Consider the following 17,855-nt stretch of genomic DNA (forward strand, 5'->3'; position numbering starts at 1 on the left):
ATCTATTTCAGCAAAATCTCTCTAAAACCCTGGGTTTGTAGGTATTGTAGTAAAGAGGGTTGGGCTTGACTGAGAGACAGATCAGACTTTGAAGGATGTGGGACCATGGGGATGTCCCTGCTTCTGTCTCCTGAAAATGGGTTTGGCAGTTTCTAAAGGAGTGCTGTGAGCCCCTGATAATGACCAGGAAAGGTTGCAGGAGTAGGGAGAGTGATAGTGCAGGAGGAAGAATCAAAATTTATTCTGAACGTGCTGACATTTTGCTGTTGACATCAGGACAAAGCCTGGCCCAAGCACTGACGTTTCCCAGAGGTGACAGTCAGCAAAAAGCTGCAGAAGGAGAAGATCTGGTTAAAGAGCACTGTCCAAAGTGCACAGCAGTGAGCTGCTCCTGACAGGAGGAAACCTGGGAAGAGATGAAGTACCAGAGCACTGTGATGCAAAATACAGCAGGAAATTACTCTGAGAAGAGCCCAAGCTGAAATAAAGGAAAGTGGACATCCTTTATTGAAGGAGGAGGGTGGTGTCAGCAGGCCACAGGGATCTCTTGAGCTCCAACCAACACACAAATGGCCTGTGGCTTCTGGGTGGGACTTTGAGGGGCCTAGGCTGGCTCCAGGCTCCCAGTGAGGTCCACAAGAATCAGCGTTTGGCTGCTGCTGGGCCACTCCAGAGAGGGGAACAGAGAAGGAGGAGACAGAGCCAGAGCAACAAGTCAAGGACAGTGGAGATGGAGCAGCCAGGAGAGGATGGGGACAGAGCTTGTTGCACCCTCCTGCACCCACTGTGCCATGGCCCCAGCATCCTTCATCCATATCCCCACCTACAGCCTTGGGGGAACCTAAATGGACACCCCAAAGCTGAGCTCATCCAGGTCACAAGAAGCTGGGAATGGGGGACTGAATTTGACAGCCTGGATGCTTCTCCACTTGAGAAGCTTTGAAAGGGAATGTATTTTTGGAGCATTAAAGATCAACTGTTTGACTCTGGCCAATCCTTTTCAAGAGCAGCACTAAAGGAGGTCAGTGGGATGTGTCTGGTCAAATATTTTGGACATGACCATCATCTCTCACCCCCTCAAGCATTTACAGACCTGGGAGCATTTCCTGCTGTTCCCCCCCATTGAGTATCTGGTGTCTCTGCTCCAGCAGGATGGTTCTATGTGTCTCAATGCATGGTGGAGCCATGAAGGACCACCCTAGTGCTGCCTTTGGGTGCAGAAAACAAAACTAAATCAGCACATTGTGCTTAGTCCCACAAATGGCAGCAGGTTTACCCAGCCAGCAGCAAGACACAGCACACGATAATGAGAACAAATCCGCGGGGGTGGTGGTGGTGGGGAGATGGGGTGGAAAGGGGGAGGTTTATTCTCCAGGGTTTTTTTTTTTAATCTTCACTCACCATATTTAGTAGGCTTGTGACTTGCCCTTGCTAGCTCATGGAGAATTCCCCCAAGTGTTTACTCCCACAACCTAGCAAATGCCTCAATACACATCATGGAAAAAATACAATCGACATCTTCACTCCCACTAGAGAAGAAATTCCGACTTGCCCGGCACAGGCCGGGAGTATGAGCCTGTGAGAGAGACAAATGCTGCTTCATTAGCTCCCCTAAGATGTGGTTTACTCCTCAAATGACCTGGTCAGGGCTGCACCACCTCCCTCCTTTCCTTCACCTAAGGAACCCCTGACCTTTGGTCAGGGCAGTGGGGACAGGAATGTGGGTCCTTTAACCCTTTCCTCTGACATCTGCCAGCTGCTCTCCATGCGGTTCACAAAGCCGATGGTCTCGGGATTTCCAGGGATTCAGAGATGCTGTGAAGGGCAGAAGCAGAGCTCTGCAAAATGGCTTTCTTCCTGCTGTACCTAGGGAAGGGCAGGGTTTGGTGATGGAGAGCCAAATCTACCTTGTACAGAACATGGAAACAAAATAGGGATAACTGAGAGCAGAGATCACAGATCACAAATGCCCAGGATTGCTTTGGAACCTCTATTTCTACAATACTTTAATAACTGAAAAAACAGCAGTTAGGCTGTTTAGATTTTGTCAACGTGTTCCCAAACTGCCTACATGACAAGGACACACAGGAAATAGAAATAATTTTAATTTATCAAATGTAGAATCTCCTACAACTACAATGAACATAAAGTAGAGGAGAGTTGGAAAGAGGAGCTGAAATGAGAATGCTCAGCACTTCTGATGATTTGGCATTTCTAGCCAGGAATTTCTTTGCCCATATTGGCAAATTTTGGGCATTTCTGTCAAGGGAAGTGGTGAAATCACCATCCCTGGAAGTGTTCAAAAAGTGTGCAGATGTGGCACTTGGGACACAGTTTAGTGGTGGGTTTGGTAGTACTGGCTTGGACTTGATGATCTTGGAGGTCTTTTCCAATCTCACCAATCCCATGTTTTTGCAACTGGGACATGGTATGAATGCAGCACCCAGCCAGCTCTCCTTGGCTGCCGTCCCCTGGTCTGGTCCCACCATACCCCTGTGCAGGAGACAGTGGGAGGATGGTGCTGACTTATTTGCACTGGAGAGGTCTTGGAGATTGTGCAGGGAGCAGTCACAGACCTGCAGGGACACCGAAAAGGCAGCGAAATTCAACAGCACGTGTGCAAGCCTATGGTGCTTAATTCGCCCACTCTGTGAGGATGGAGCACTGGCATGTGGTGTCAGCGTGGCTGTGCTGGAGGTTCATACTCTTGGTAGAGCAAAAGGAACATATTAGGGCAATTCCAAGCACTCTTGTGCTACAGGAATATGATCTTTACCTGTTGTCCCAGTGGCTAAAAGCCATCAGTAGTGTGACACCACCAGCCTCTGTGCCAGGGTAGATCCTGTGGTATGGTGGGTAGCGAGGGATGTGGATTCAGGCTGGAAACACATAGTCTGTAATGCCTGACATGATATTACACTCCTAATCTCTCCTTTGCGCACCAAGAATCAGAGGAGCACCCAAATTACCCCGATTTTTCCTCCAAGCTCTTATTTTTCCATGCACATCCTTTCCTTCTTCATGAGGAGAAAGGACCTTGCAAGGCACGCTGAGCTATTGCAGTATTTACCTAATATACAACATAAACCTCAAATAAAAGGAGAAGGGGCTTGGCAAAAGAATATAAAAGCTTTTCAAGTCTCCTGAAATCCTTTGTGTGGAGCAGCTTTGGGAAACGGGGCCTGCTGCCACCCTCCCCCTCTTGGGAGCATTCCCCAGGGCAGTGCCCGGGCAGCAGCTGCTGCTGCTCCGGGGGAGTCAGCCCAGCCTGACACACAAACAAATACCACAGGAAGAAACGCTTTCTTCCAACAAAGACCTGGGGAAGAAACCCTGGGCAGGAGGAGAGGAGAGGAGGGGAGCACACATCCTGTACCTGAGGAGCTTTGGGGTAACAGGGGAAGCTTGGCCTCAAGCAGAGGAGTGAGGAAAGGCAAGAATGGTTATAGCTGCAAGCAGGTATGATGCAGATGTCATGCAAAACAAGACACAATGGCATAAAGATAAAGCTCCACTTTCAACAGCCCCTTTAACCTTTGTACATCAGCCTAAAAAAAGGACAGACTCAAAGCACAGGATTTAATACCTGCAGGTGTGTGGGGGGGACAGATTCATGTGAAAACCAGCAGGAGCATTTAGGGTGGAAAAGGGATTTTGTTTGTTCAGCTCTGGTGCTCCTCACCCACAGGTGAGAGAAGCTGGAAAATGTGTTCTACACAGGACTGTGCGTGCAGAAAGAGCAGGTGGCAGCAGGAACCCCCACCCAGCGCCGATTCTGCGCTGCTCAAGTCTAAGAAATTGTGTCCTTGGTTGCATTAACAACTTCTGCAAAGTCTTCATTTGCATTTTAATGGAACTCTTTCTAGGAAGGTGGTGCTTGGACTCTGTTGCAATATAAAATGAAGAGGTAATTAAAAACATGCTGCAGTGAAAAGGCATTTTGTTTTCATTAATCAGGTTTATTCAGTGTCTTTTCAAAATTAAAGGTATTTAGAGTATGTGGGAGGAAACGAGGGGAGGGAAACACATCATGGAACATCCGTTTATTTAAATTACAGATTAAAAAGTGGAAAAGACACTTTTTGTGAGGGGACATCCTAGGGATTAAAAGCACCTTATAGAAATGGATTTGAATGAAGAGTAGGCATAAAAGTCAGGTCTAAGATTTCGATAGCAGTCTGCCTACTTGAAAGCCAGAAATGAAGGAAATATATAGGATGTAGGATAGGAAACCACTGAGGAAATTTTTAAACCTTCGGCACGCAATTCGCCAGGCATTCACCGTGATTACACACCTAAGTCAGTTAACTATGCAAACGGCCAGCCCCGTTGGTCGGACACGTATTTCCCCAATTTCGGGCGCAATCACAGCACGCAGAGGTCCATAGAACAGTTTGCAGACGTTTTATCTGCTGGACCAGCTCCTGCTTTCACAATCCAGCGACCGCAGGGCAGCGAGAGCGGTTCCCCCGCTCGCCGCAGCCATCGCGCGACTTCCCCCACGCTCCAGACCTATCCTGCCCTGTTAAGCTCCGTCCTTTGAAATATAGGGCAGTTTCTGTCAGATCCTTCAGCGCGACAGTCAAAAGGGCAAAGCCCTGCCCTTTGTTGCAGCGGGAGGTTTTCCATTGCTGAAGGAGCTGCCTGTGATCTCCATCCGCTGTGATCTCCATCCTCCCCCGACCACCGGCCTCGCTCTCTGGCCATTACGGGTCAGGGGGCTCCGAACTGCACTTATTTTACATTGTTTCATTTCAGGGCATTGTGTGAAATATCTCAGCGCGTACCAGAGGGGGAAAGTGATTTTTCTTTCTCCCTGCACGGCCCGGAGGAGGCGGCTGCCCCGTCCCGCTCCCACACCCGCCGTCCTCCATCCCGCGGTGGGGCTGAGGGGACGCGCCCCGCTGAGGGCGCACAGCCGCCCCACCCGGGGCCAGGCGCACCTGCCGGGGGCAGGAGACACCTGGGGAGGCCCAGAGAGGTCCGGTGCAGGAGCTGGAGCGGCGTTAGGATCGGGATCAGGACAGGAACCGGGACGAGGAGTGACCCCGGGGTCCCGCCGCCGCCCCCGCCTCAGCGCAGCCCCGCCGCTGTCCCGGCGTGCCCCGCGCGCCGCGCGCCCCCGCCCTCCCTCACTTCCGGTGTCCGGCAGTGGCAGCGCCGCCGGTGGCGCCCCCGCTCCCCCGGCGCAAGAGGAGGGGGCGTGGCAAGGGGGAGTGGCCGACTGAGGCGCCGCCGCCCAATCACCGCCCGCCGCTGGGGGAGAGTGGGCGGGGACAGCGCCGGCACGCGCCGCGTGGCCCCGCCCCCCGCGGCCCCCCCCGCCCGCCGCGGGCTCGCGCCCCGCGCGCCCGAGGGAGCGTCGGGAGCGCGCCCGGGCGCCCCCCCCTTCCCCCCCTCCGCCGGGTTCTCCCCCCCACCTCCTCCGCCCTCCGCCCCCCCTTCCCCTTCCCCTCCCCACCCGGGAGGAGAGGCACGGAGTGACCGACGGAGCCACCGCTCCGGCCGCTCCGACACCCCGCTCTCCTCCATGGGGCACAGGTAAGCGCGCCGCCCCCGCCCCCCGGGGCCAGCGGGGGTCGCCATGGCCGCCCCCCCACCCCCTGAGGAGCTGCGAGGAGCCCCCCCCGCTGCTCCCGCCCCGCCGCCCCCGGCGTTATCCCCGTTATTATCCCCATTATTATCCCCGTTTTTATCCTTATCCCCGTTTTTATCCCCGTTATTCCCCCCCGTTCTGCCCGCCCGCCGCGGGGGGAGCGCGCCCTGCCCGCTGAGGGGGGCACGGAGCCTTCTTTGGGACGCGATGTCCTATTTGGTGTGGGTGGATGGCTTAACTTGGTAAGTGCCGGGTTTAACCCCCCTCCCCCGGCCCTCCCCTCCCCTCGCTCCTCCGCCCGCCCCCCCTCCTCCCCGTAACCTCCAAAAGGGGAATTTTCCAGCTGGTAATTTCTGCTGCGTCAACACCCAGCTCAAGGGAGAGGAGAAGAGACAAGGGGGCATTTTAACAGCGGCTCCACTTGCGGATAGCCAGCCTCAATCCCGGCTCCAGCATTAAAACCCTTTCCGCCCCCTAAAAACCAGCATCCGTGCAAGTTGGACCAAGAGTTTGTCAGGAGTGTGGTTCAAAACTGCTTGGAAAAAGGGATGAGGTAATAATACTGGTGAAGCATGTTGTATTTCTCTCTTTCTGCCTGTCTCTCTTTCTCTTTCTCCCTCTTTTTTTTTTTTTTTTTTTTTTTTTTTTTTAAAGCCAGGCCTGTTTTGGGTTATTGTCTCCCCCTAAAGCCAGACATAGATCGCCTGGCCTTGCCTCCATTTTAATTGCAGGCTGAAATGGGGGAAGTGACCCTCTTTAAAAAAAAGAAATACAAAAATCCCCAACAAGCAAACAAACAAAAAAACCCTTGAAAAATAATACTGTTCCTTTGGGGGGGATATAGGTGATTTTTCATAAGGCTGTAACAAGTGCAAAAGTGGCTGGAAATGTTTTCTGTCATGCTGGGAAACTAGTGAGGTGTCTTCCCCCCTCCCCAGAAAAAAGTGCTGGTAGAATTTGGCGGAGGAGAGAAGGAGAGGTGCTGGGAAAAGCAGGGGTTGTGCTGCTGGATTGCCTTTGTGTCTCTGTAAATAGACATGTCAGTTCCCAAAGTAATACAAGTAGTGTCTGATAACTCAATCCCAGATGACAAATAGAGAATGGAGCAGATTTTCAGGACTGTAATAGTGGGAGGATTTCTCTTTTGAAACGGAGAGGAAAAAAAAAATGTTGGTACCTCCTGAGGAGGTTCTTCCCCGGCGCGTTATTGTGGAGAGGAGCACTGGGATGGAATCCGGAGACATAAACCCATATTTATTTATTTTTACACCTGACCGAGGAAAAGATAAACAAAGGAGAGTTTAACAGCTCTTTAATGAATTCCTCATGCTTTTTATTTTGCAATCCCAATGATTCATTTGGCAAGCCTTACAGGACGGGATTATTATCAGCATTGTTTAAAGCCATGCTAATTAGGAGATGTGTTTAGCAAACAGTGGCATTGTAGACACCTGTACCAAAGTTCTTGCTTGCATTTTAATTGCATCACCGGTATCATTTTTAGCATTTAGTCGCTGTCATTGAGATGTAGGTCTCAGTTTGTGGACTCAGTCAGGTATTTATTGTGTGTGGGTTCTCTGTGTGCACAGATCAGCCCTACTAGTAATGTATTAAATGTCTTTTCTCAAAAAAGACAGGGAATATATTTTTATTTTTTTTATTTTCCTGTGGAGATTATAAGAAAAGGCAGTACTACCCAAGAAGATGAGACAAACATAATTTTTTAAGAAGAAGCTTTCTGTGACTGGATAGCTCTTTTGCTTCAATCAATACTTCACTTTTATGCTTTTATAGCCTCTTTTAATTGGAAATAAAATTTGACTTTCCCCTTCTAAACCCTCTCACTGTTTGTCAAGTTTTATATTTTGAAATCCTTAGTGATGGAAAAAAATGGGTGGAGTGTATTATTAGTCACAATATTTTCAACATGTGGTGAGGAATTACAGCTTTGAGGTGTTTTTTGGGAGCTGTCAGGGAACGGGCAGAGGAGCTGCCCATGGGCTGGAGGGAGAGCTACAGGACAGGATTCAGGGGGTTCCCAAATTGCTGAACAGTATTCCATGTTTTGGTGCGTTCATGGGATAAGTGTAAGTGAAATAGAAAACGAGTCTTTTGGTTTTGATGCAGCGTGTCCAGGAGGGGGAAACTCACTCACAGCGAAACTTCTCTCGCGGTTGTTTTCACAGACTGTGTGTTCGCCTGGGTGGAATTGACTCAATTTCAGTCTGGTACCAAAAACGGGGCATTCTAGTAACTCTCAGGTGTTTGTTCCTGTGCTTTAAATGCTGCTCCGTTCTGGACTGTGTAGGGCTGAGCCTTTGAAAACATGACCTGTACTCGGGGTTCTTGGAGACTGGAGAAAATGGGCCACTTTCTCCCCGTGGTCTTTGTTTTCTGGGACAGTTGTACAACAGTGGATATGTTCTTCACAAGAAGATTTTTTTTTTTTAATATCTGGAAGTGCTTAGAGGAAAACCAGTTTAGCAGCTCCCCCCTCCTCAGTAGCCCTCTGTCAAAAGGAAAAATGCCTCATGTTTGGAAGATCTGTTAATTGCCTGCTTTTCCTCTGGTGATGTGTTGTGTTGCTGTGAGGTTCAGCATATTCTTTTTGTCTTTGCTATCCACTTGGGTGGATTTTTTTTTTTTTTTTTTAGATCCGTGTTTTTGAAGTTTCTAAGCAAAGTTTCCTCTCCTCCCAGCAGAACAGGCTGACACCCAATCCAAACTGCCACTGCCTGCTTTCAGGGCAGAATTATTTCATAAACAGCTCAACCTTTCCCAGGACATTTTTCCCTTCGTGTTGCTGGTTTTACTGGCTGCCCCAGCGCACTCTGTAACGCTTTCCAGACTCCCCCTAAATTGGTAAAAAGCATTCACGGGGGTTTTCCATGCTCCTGTGGGCTCAGTTTAATGGGCAAACAGGAGGGCAGGGACAGGGCTTAGTTTAAGTCTTTGAAGAGCTACCTGCAGTTGTAATGGTTATCCCACATGTCCGTTATAATTCCCAGGAGGCAGCAATCTGTGTCCATTCCTGGCTGTGAGCACTACCCTGGAAAATTCTGACACTTTACACAGAAAGATTAATTCCGTTTTTGTATTTCACTCCTGGCTTGTGTTTGGCTCGAATATTTTGAAGTGTGGAACTCACCTGTGTTTTCTGCGTGTGATATTTGAAACTCAAAGTGTGTTAATAGTGAAAGTGAGTGTGCCACAGGTTGTGTGCAGAGAGCAGGGGTCACGTTAGGAGAGAGCACCAGGAGAGGCTGCGAGGCAGAGGCAGGAATTTGGTCTGCGTGAAGTCCTGAGATCCTACTCCATCCCTAAAACATCTCCGTGGGAGTTTTGATGATATTTGGGCAAGCACAGTAACAGTCAGGGCTCCAGTGTTGAAATTTGTTGCTTCAAAACGTCACTTTATTCCCTTCCTGAGGACTTTTTGTATGTTTGTGTTTGCAGCCCTGTTAAATGCATCCTTCAGCAGTTGGGTTTCTCAGTTCCCTCTGGATCTTCAACCTTTAGGCAGGATGAGAAATAAAAGCCTGTATCACTTCTTTCCTTGAGATGTGAGAGGGAAGAATCTCCACTTCCCTAAACAGATCAATAGTTTTCTGGTTTGTGCTGCCTCGGTGTGTTTGGATGCACAAGGATGTCCAATTTAGAGGGAAAGCTGCTCTTTGGGACTCAGTTCCCATCCTCCAGCTTTTGATTGAATATTGCTGGTGTGTAACTTCTTGTTACCCATCTCCCCTTCTGTGAAACAGGGGTTTACTCAGCTCTCCCAAACATTTTCAGTTATACTGATGAAAAATTGTACTAGAAGTGCTTATTCTTCATAAAGGCAAAGCAGTGTGAAGCCCTGGATGAATTCCCTCTGGGATGTGGTGGAGTCCAGAGGCTCGTGGGTGGGGTTTGCTGTCCCTTACCAAGTCAGCCATGGTGCAGTTATTTTCTGAACAGTCACTTTAACTTTCTTTCATACCCATGTATTTAAGAAACATCAGGCTGCTGATGAGGTATTGGTTTGGAATAGCTTCTGAGAGCTCCAGAGGCAGGGTGAGATCCTTGACAGCCTTTCTAATGAGATGGAAATGTGTCCCACTTGGCAGTGTTCAGCTGTGCATAGGTAAGGATGTCCCTGGTGCAGGAGGGGAGAAATGGCTTTGCTGAAATGTGACAGGTGGATGCTGAATTAGAGCTGAAACTCACCTTTTTGCCTTGGTTTATGGGGATGTGGCTGGTTTTATTCCAGCCCAGACAGTGGTGATCTTGTCCTGCTGTTCACTTGACTCGTGTGTGCCTTTGGGAAGGAAAACACCCTGCAAATATTGGAAGTTGCCCTGTGTTTGCTTTATAGTGACTCCGAGTTGGCATCTCCTGTACTGGAAAGACTCACCAAGGTCTCAAAAAAAATATTCTGCAAACCATTTTGAGCTTGTGTGTAGACTAAAATGCACTTTCTAATGAGAATGTCAGTGTGTACCAGGACCTTACCTGCCCAAGAACCCTACTTAGGAAAGTGAGCAGGGTTTTGTATATTAAGGAATATGTTTATACCTCTGTATATCGAAATACCTAGTTATCTTTCCTAATTATTATCTTGTCATATGTTGAACAGTCTGCTTATTCCATCCAAGTGAGTTTGCTTCCTGGTATTTCTTACCCCATGGAGAAGAGCTCTGCAGAAAGCTGATATTTCAGGGCTTTGGCTCACTCTCTTAGAGGAAAGGGTTAAACAAAATTTGCACCTTTTGCACTGATACAGCATCAGAGGAAATACCTTCCTGACTAGTGCTCAGATTGTGCCCTGAAACAGAAGAATCAGTGGTCTGTATTGGACATTGGATGCTTAAAATATCCAAACCCAACTAATTTAAGTGCCAATAAATGAAGTAGTCAGGGCCCAGTTGCTCTTAACAGTCCTGCTACTATAAGGTTGGAGAATGAGGTGGTGGCTAAATATAAAATGAGCTTTTTTGACTTCCTTCTTGTTACCAACGTGTCCTTCTTGGCTTCACTCCACTTCTTTTTTCTTTTTTTTAAATAGTAGTTGATGAAATCTGGATTATGAGATTTGTGCTAAAAAGTAAACCAGGATCCTTACCCAAGGCACGGAGGGCTTGTACCGTGAATTACACAGAATTAGGTTGTTCTCAGAGCCCTTCATATGTTATCTTTAGTTTTGCACTGCTTGATTCATTTACTCTTAGATTATTCATGACTCCTTGTGTGTCTTTTCTGTCTTTTAGGTGATCCTTCTCTTGGTTTTTACCCCGATTTACTTCTTTTAAAAAATGACCTCATGATTCTTCCTCCTTTGGCTCCCTCCCTTTTTACGTATTGAGTTTGGGAACTTTGGCAAAGATCCCCTAATTAAAGAGCCAAAACCCAGTGAGAAAGTTTTGGGGGAAACCATTCTTCAGGGCAATTCCCAGTGCGATAAGTTTACAGTTTTCTAATCCTCTTTTTTTTAAAGGTACTTTTTGTGTTGTTTTTTGACTAATAGATGCACGAGGGCAGTTTTTTTTTGCTTAGATTTCTTTTGTGACTTTTTAAAGTAGAAGCTTAAGATCTTGTAGGAGATCTTAAGGAGATCTGATGGCACTTGGACAGGTAAGTGTCATATGAGCCACAGGCATTTGAATTTTTCAGGTTGTTTTTTAATCTTCGCTGCTGGAGTAGCAGATACATCTGTAGCTAAATTCTTACATTTTCTTGATGTCACCAGACTTCTCAAGCCTGGTACCCTGTACCAGTTCTGCCAAGTTCTTGCTGTGTTCTGCAGGGTCCATGACATGAGTAGTTTGGGTCTGTTCTTCTCCTGGTGCAACCAGATGAGAGAGAGAGAACAGAGATCAGAAATAGAGGAATGATTTGAGCAACTGTCACCAGGATGGAGAGAGGATGGGGAGACAGGCAGATGGACAGAGTTGGAAGTTCTGGGGAAATGAATAAGGGAAATGCAGAGGAAATCCAAATGCAGTGGAAATATTACTGCGAGTGAGCAGCTGGAGCTGGGTGCACACACCTGTGCCCTGTGGCAAAGGTGCATCCTGTGATATTAGCAACTTGTTACCCGCTGGAATATTGTATTTCAGGCTGCCTGGCTTTTACAGGCATGGAAAATAAAGCTTCTGTTAGTTATTTCCATCTTCTTTTTTTTTTTTTTTTCCAAAGTTTTTTTTAATATTTGCAAGAGAAACAAAGTGCTTTCCTCAGTACCTGTGTGGTTGCTGCTTGGTAGTTAAAATCTCAGGGTCATGCTGGCTTTTTTTGGGCTGTGATTCAGTCGTGCTGGATGAGAATAAAACTCAACTCTCTCACACAACATGGACACATGATTTTTCTGTAACCTTAGGCAAATATTTTGGTTTGGAGGGGAATCACTGTAACCATGAGGTGAGATTAATTCCAACCCCATTTGAAGCGCGTGGGTGGCAGAGGTCACAGAAACATTAAGTGAAACTTAATGTCAACTGAAACAGTGTTGTTAAATTTTTTAAAAATCGTTTTATAAAGTGCTGTTTCTTTAGAGTGACGTTTTCAAGGTGCTTCTGGAAGCATAGTCGGAAGTTGTTAACAGTCTTAATACTGGTATGTTAAACTCTTTCTTTACATTAACACAAGGGCTAAATAATTTTTCCTACATGATTAATTATAGGAATACATCAAAATGTTTCTTGTTAAAATGGGAAACAGTGTTGTAAATGTGCAGTTATTTTAAACATTGCTTTTAATTATGTGACACAGAAGGGCTTTGTATTGACTTAAAGTTTGAATTTTAATTTTCGCCTCCTATTCTTTCTGTTCCCAAACACAGGACATCTGATGAACCTTCTGGAGCTTCTTACCAGAGACCATTCTCCTCTCTTCATTGAAACATGAACTGTCCAGCTGTGAAACACTGCAAGGTTTATTTTTGCTAACAGGAAACACTTTCAAGTATTGGTAAGTTCTCAGCATTTAAAGATATTTTTGTCATGTGGTATGGGAAAGAGAAAGGGAACCTGGAGAGAATGTCGTTATGAGGGCTGACAGTTCTTCATAAAACTTGACTTAACATTTATAACAAGGGCTCATTTAGAGATCTTGGTCATTTGTAAAAGCTGGAGAAATACCTCTGGCTGTTCTGCTCCTTCCTTGTGGCAGAGGTACCTCCATCCTTCCCAGCCACTCAGTTCTCATCTATTTGATCACAAGAGGGAAACAGGTGCAGAGCTCCAAGCAAAGATGAAAAGGTGCAGAGCTCAACTTTGCCATTTTTACCAGTCCGTTCTGGCTCTACTTCTGCTCTGGGACAGGTCTAAGTGAGAGTTTGAACAGTAACAGCCCCAAGTTTAAGCAGAAACACACACACCTTCTTGCACTTTGCTAACAAAGTAATTTCTCATGTGTCTGGCATGGTCTGGCTCCCTCACTTCACCACTTTTATTTTTTCTTAACTGTCCAAATAACAGGACCAAAAAGAGCTCGCCAAAACAATTGCTATGGAGAAGCAATCAGAAATAGAGAAAGGCAAGACTTGGCAGTCCAGAATAGAAACTGAGAACAAAGTCACTGGTGTTTGCTTCAATTGGGTCATATTTGTTTTCAAGATTTTCAGTTCTGCTGTTTGCCCTAAGAATGCTTGGATTTTCCTCATTACTTCATTTGTTTATTAGATATTTTATTTTACCTTCTATAATGGCATTAATTTGTGTTGGAAAAGCTTTCTTAACTTTTATCTTCTGATGTTTCATTTCACAATCTGTTACTGCAGAGGGTCAGTCTTGAAATCACCAGTATTGATTTATAGCTTATTTTCATTAAGAGAGCTAATCTGTGTATTGAAGATGTTTGAAATGCAGAGATCAAAAAGCACTTTGGTATGGCTAACAATATAAAGCTTTGAATAAAGCAGACTCAGAAGTGTAAGATTGTAAGTTAAACGTTGCCATTGTGGTGTATATACTGAAGAAAATAAAGTATGTTCTGAAGAAAATAAAGTCTGTTTTATACAAGAGAAATAGGTGTATAAGATGATAGTTTTAGTGGCTGTGTCCTCACAGACAAAAGCCTGGTGTAGTTGAACTATTCCTACTCCTTATACCTTGTAACCATAAACACTCAGGTTTTCTCTGAGAAGCCTGTCTGGAAATATGTCTTACTATACCCAAATATCTCTATTTTACACAAAACTTCACAAATCTTGAGATTGTTTGATCTCTTAACCCAGAATGGTGTCAGCCACTGGAAACTGGCAACTAAACATTTCAAGAGGAAATTCTCTTGAGTGTTCCAAATTTCTTTCAGGAGCTGTGCTGGTAGCTTTTAAACCTCAGTATTTTATAGGTCAGATAAGGTGAGTCTCTTTAAAGAGTCATTTAAGTGAGAATGTTTTGAAAAGCTCCCAAACAGGAAACCCTGTTGTTCAAGAGTCTGATTGAAGTTTTAGTAGCTAAAATTAGACCTTTTTGTTCCCATACCTTTAAGAAGTAACTCTTGCTTACATTATTACCAAGTAGCAGCCAGGCTTTAATTACTTTCAATGGGTTTATATGCTTGGAGTTGACTTTTTTGGAATTCATTAAGTCATCAGTGGAGATGTCATAAATGTGGGTTTGGAGGGAAAAGACTTCAAAACGTTTCACTGTTTATTGCTAATGATTTGTTCTGGTTTTGTTTTTTGTCATAGTTCTGTCTTTCTCTTACAAAAGTTCACACCAGTGCTGTTGGAAGGTCACAAACAGGGCACTACCTGTGCTGCCCTGGGGCTGTTGATGTCCTCAGCTGTTGTAGGAGAAACACTAGACCTGGAACCCAGTTTGTTACTGGTAAGAAGTAATTGTCTTTTTATTTTATTTGTTTATTTATTCAATATTGCAGTTTACATGTTTTCTTTAACAAAATCAGCAACAATCACTTGTTACTTTTAAGAACAATATAGCAAAATATGCATATCTGTTATTTTCTTTTTTTCCCCCTAAATTCTTTAACTTTACAGTTTCTAAATTTTGAATTCTAATTACCCTCCTCCCAAAACGTGGAAGACAGTAGTTTTTACTTACTTCTTATTTTTAGTCCTGGTTTTCTCTTGAAATTCTTCATGTGCTGTTAGAGCGAATGAAGGTTAATAAATGGATTTTTCTATGAAATCTTGTGTTTTGATTGCACTTTTCTGCTGTCCAGCTCCTGCACATTGGCTGACCCATAACTTCAGGTGAATGATCTGACAAGTCAAAGGCCACAGCCAAGTCTCTGGTTTAAAGTTTTGGAGTAGAATGAAATGTTTAATGGTGACTCCCTGCTATTTTAAGTTGTGCTGTTGGAGTTTTGCTTGTGGTTCTTGTTTGGACTGTGGAAACAAAGCTTTAATGGTGTGGTGAAATGCTGGAAGTGTGTAGTGTTCTGCTCTGTTGTTTGAACTTTACTCGTAGACTTTCTGGATTGTATCTGCTACAGATTCTAAACAGAGATGATGTTTTAATGCTGTCTATGATGGGGCAACATTGGCTTGAAGTTGGAGAAATTTTGGTGATCAGACCGATGTTAATAAATTTATGTAGGGACTTGGGGCTCTTTTTTCCCTGCAATCACTGGCCCTATTAAATTTGGTAATGAAAATGGAATTAGTATTTTTCTTGAAGTTTACTGAAAATCATGTGCCTCATAAATCCCTGCCCTTTCTGTACTTCTGTAGTTCTTCCCAAAGTGAATGATGAAACTTCTATTTTCTCCTGTGAGTCCCAGCCCATGAGGCTGAACATGAACTATTGGGCTGCGATTAAATATTCCCATCCCTGCTCATCAGGGAGAAGTGGTGCACCTTGTTGGCATGAAACCCTGAGTTCTGAGTAACCCCTCTGGCTCAAGGGTCTGGTTTGGTCTGTTTGCAAACATCTGCCTCTTTCTCCTCCAATTCAGAGTTGTGGAAGGACCAACTTAAAGCAACAGATGATTTCGGGAATCAGAATAGGATAAAGGAGTTTCTTTTTTGGCAACTGTTCGTTTTTGTAAGCTCTTACTTATATCTACTTCGGTCAAAGCTGATCATATGAATATAATTTGGTGTTACATAGCATCAAGAAATTAAAACTCTTTCAGAATTGTGTGCTGATGATCCTCAAACACACTTGTGAGAAAACACTGCACTTGTGGAGATTTGTGCTTGTAAAGCTCCTGAGCAGTGTCTTTGCAGAGAGTTACCATCCATGAATACCCTGAGTCTTCTTTTTCTCTCCTTTACTGTCCTTTTCAGTTCCTAAAGGGTTTTGTTCTCCATTCTTTTCAGCACAGGGCAGATGGAGAGTAGGAATCCTGTACATTTCTGTTGTCTTTAACTGCATAAAAGTGAAACTTGCATGCACCCTGTGTCTTGTTGTGCAAGGAAGCATTTCAAGGCCAATCTCACCTTACAGTGCTCCTTTGCAGAGGAATTTAAAAAATGTTGGAATGTCTTGGGAGTGGAAACATGGACAGGACACAGGGGAAACAGAGAAGTGGGGTGTGTTTGTTGGGTTTTTGTGTGTTAGAGCATTGGAGTGAATTGGAGTTCTTCCTTGATCTGTTTTTACTTTTCTCTGAAGGGAGAGGGGGGAGGAAACAACACATTTTTGGTTAAATTCCAGTTGGCATGTTTTCTCTAGGGAGCAGAGTGGTGGAGGAGTGCACTAGTGAGCATTTTGGTGCTCTATAACTTTGGTCCTTGGTATTAAGTGTAGAAACATGCTGAGGAAATTGATAAAGACGAAATGCCATGTAGTTTAAATCTTCAGTTCACTTACATTCTCAGAAAAGTAAAAGTAAACAACCAACCAAACAAATCCTAACAACAGCAAACTTCTCCCCCCACCAAAAAAAACCAAACCTCCAGGCCTTTTTTTTTTCCCCTGTTTTCTTTCTGAGGGAAGGAAGTTTATTTTTGTCCCCACTATTTCCCATGGGACTGCTCTGTAGAGGATTTTGTGTGCAATTCATTTCTCATCTGTGTCATTTTGTCAAAATTTAAGTAGTGTGCTGAGATTTAGATGCAACAAATTTGTGCCCCCTAATTTTAGTGATGTTAAGATTTTGGTTAGGAGACTCATTCCTGGGGTGTGTGCTGAGAAATTTGCCAATAAATAAATATTTACACTTCATAAAACCTTTCCAATGGGAAGTGAAGTGTGATTTAGACTCTTACTGTGCCATCAGGTGCTATTTTCATGTTTAAATAACTGTACTGGCAATGCAAAATAAACCACTTTCATAGGTTCACTCTAGCTAGGGTTAAAGATTATATAAATTATTAGCACTTACTTCAAGACCAGGGCTTTTCAGATATGAGAAATAAAAGCAAGCCTGTATCTTGACAGAAGTTTGCATGAAAGGGACTCTTAAGTCTGCCCACTTTGTGTTCTTTTTGCTGTTGCGTGCAGTGGTTTGGTTTGTGACCTTTTTTTAGTTCTTTTCTGAGAAGTAATGGACTTGAATTACTTTACTACTTGTGAACTGGCTTATGAAGAAAGTGTGACCTGCTACTATTTTATTTCGTGGAAAATCTTTGGATGAGCTTTCCTGGTTGTTGTCTTCCTGGAAAGCTGTGTTGTGGCCGTGTGGCCTAAAGAATTCTGGTAGATGCTCCACTTTTAAAGCCTTCCTGTACTAAGAAGACTTGAGTTAAAAAAAATACATCATTAATCTTTGAGGTCTGTTTCTAAGAAATCTCCGCAGTTTATTCCATCTTCACATTGCTTCTACAGAAGTTTGAAGGGTGCAGCTTTTCTGAAGAAATCTTTCCACAACATTTTTTAAAGTGGAAATAAATATCCATACAAGGGAAAGGGGAAAAAAACAACAAAAAAAAGGAAAACAAACCATCAACGAGCCACAAAACAGCATGTGAAATTGGAACACAAGAGCACAGGGTTTTAAAGCTTCCTGAATTTTTAACTACGAGCAAATTGCCTTAAATTTAACTTGGATTAATTCCCTGGTGATCCTTGACATTAAACGGATGTTCTGGTTTGACGTGGGTAGACAGAGAACTAATTAATTCCTCTGAATTTGAGGCGTATTTAATTTTCTCCCCCAAAGACCTCTTGTTTAAAAGGTACAATGCTGTGACAGATGTTGGATGTGGAGCAACATGTGTGAGGGAGCAGACCCTGTGACAGAGGAAGATCAAGACATCCACACTAATAATTTCTGATTTGGAAACTGTTACATTTTATTGATTACACTGAACACGGGAGTATCCACCTCACTGCTTGCTTGCAACTGCTGTAATGTGGCCAGTAAGGAA

At 44.6% G+C, this 17,855-nt stretch overlaps 1 protein-coding gene across 7 annotated transcripts in view; it reads left to right on the forward strand.

Annotated features, from left to right (window-relative positions):
- The first annotated feature begins 5,439 nt into the window (after positions 1-5,439).
- ZBTB46 (zinc finger and BTB domain containing 46) overlaps positions 5,440-17,855 on the forward strand; it is a 51,601-nt gene continuing 39,185 nt past the window's right edge. For 2 of the 7 annotated variants that reach the window (XM_083873298.1, XM_083873304.1), the window contains exons 1-4: positions 5,440-5,541; positions 5,969-6,149; positions 12,414-12,541; positions 14,268-14,406. In XM_083873298.1, coding sequence (XP_083729424.1) covers positions 14,353-14,406 — 54 coding nt within the window. In that variant the 5' untranslated portion in view covers positions 5,440-5,541; positions 5,969-6,149; positions 12,414-12,541; positions 14,268-14,352. Of the gene's footprint in view, positions 5,542-5,648; positions 5,839-5,939; positions 6,150-12,413; positions 12,542-14,267; positions 14,407-17,855 lie in introns of those variants that run through there. The other 5 variants (XM_083873301.1, XM_083873300.1, XM_083873299.1 and 2 more) reach the window with 5 other exon arrangements.

The sequence above is a fragment of the Zosterops lateralis genome (genome assembly GCF_965231275.1).
Source record: "Zosterops lateralis genome assembly, chromosome: 16".
Classification (NCBI taxonomy): Eukaryota; Metazoa; Chordata; class Aves; order Passeriformes; family Zosteropidae; genus Zosterops; species Zosterops lateralis.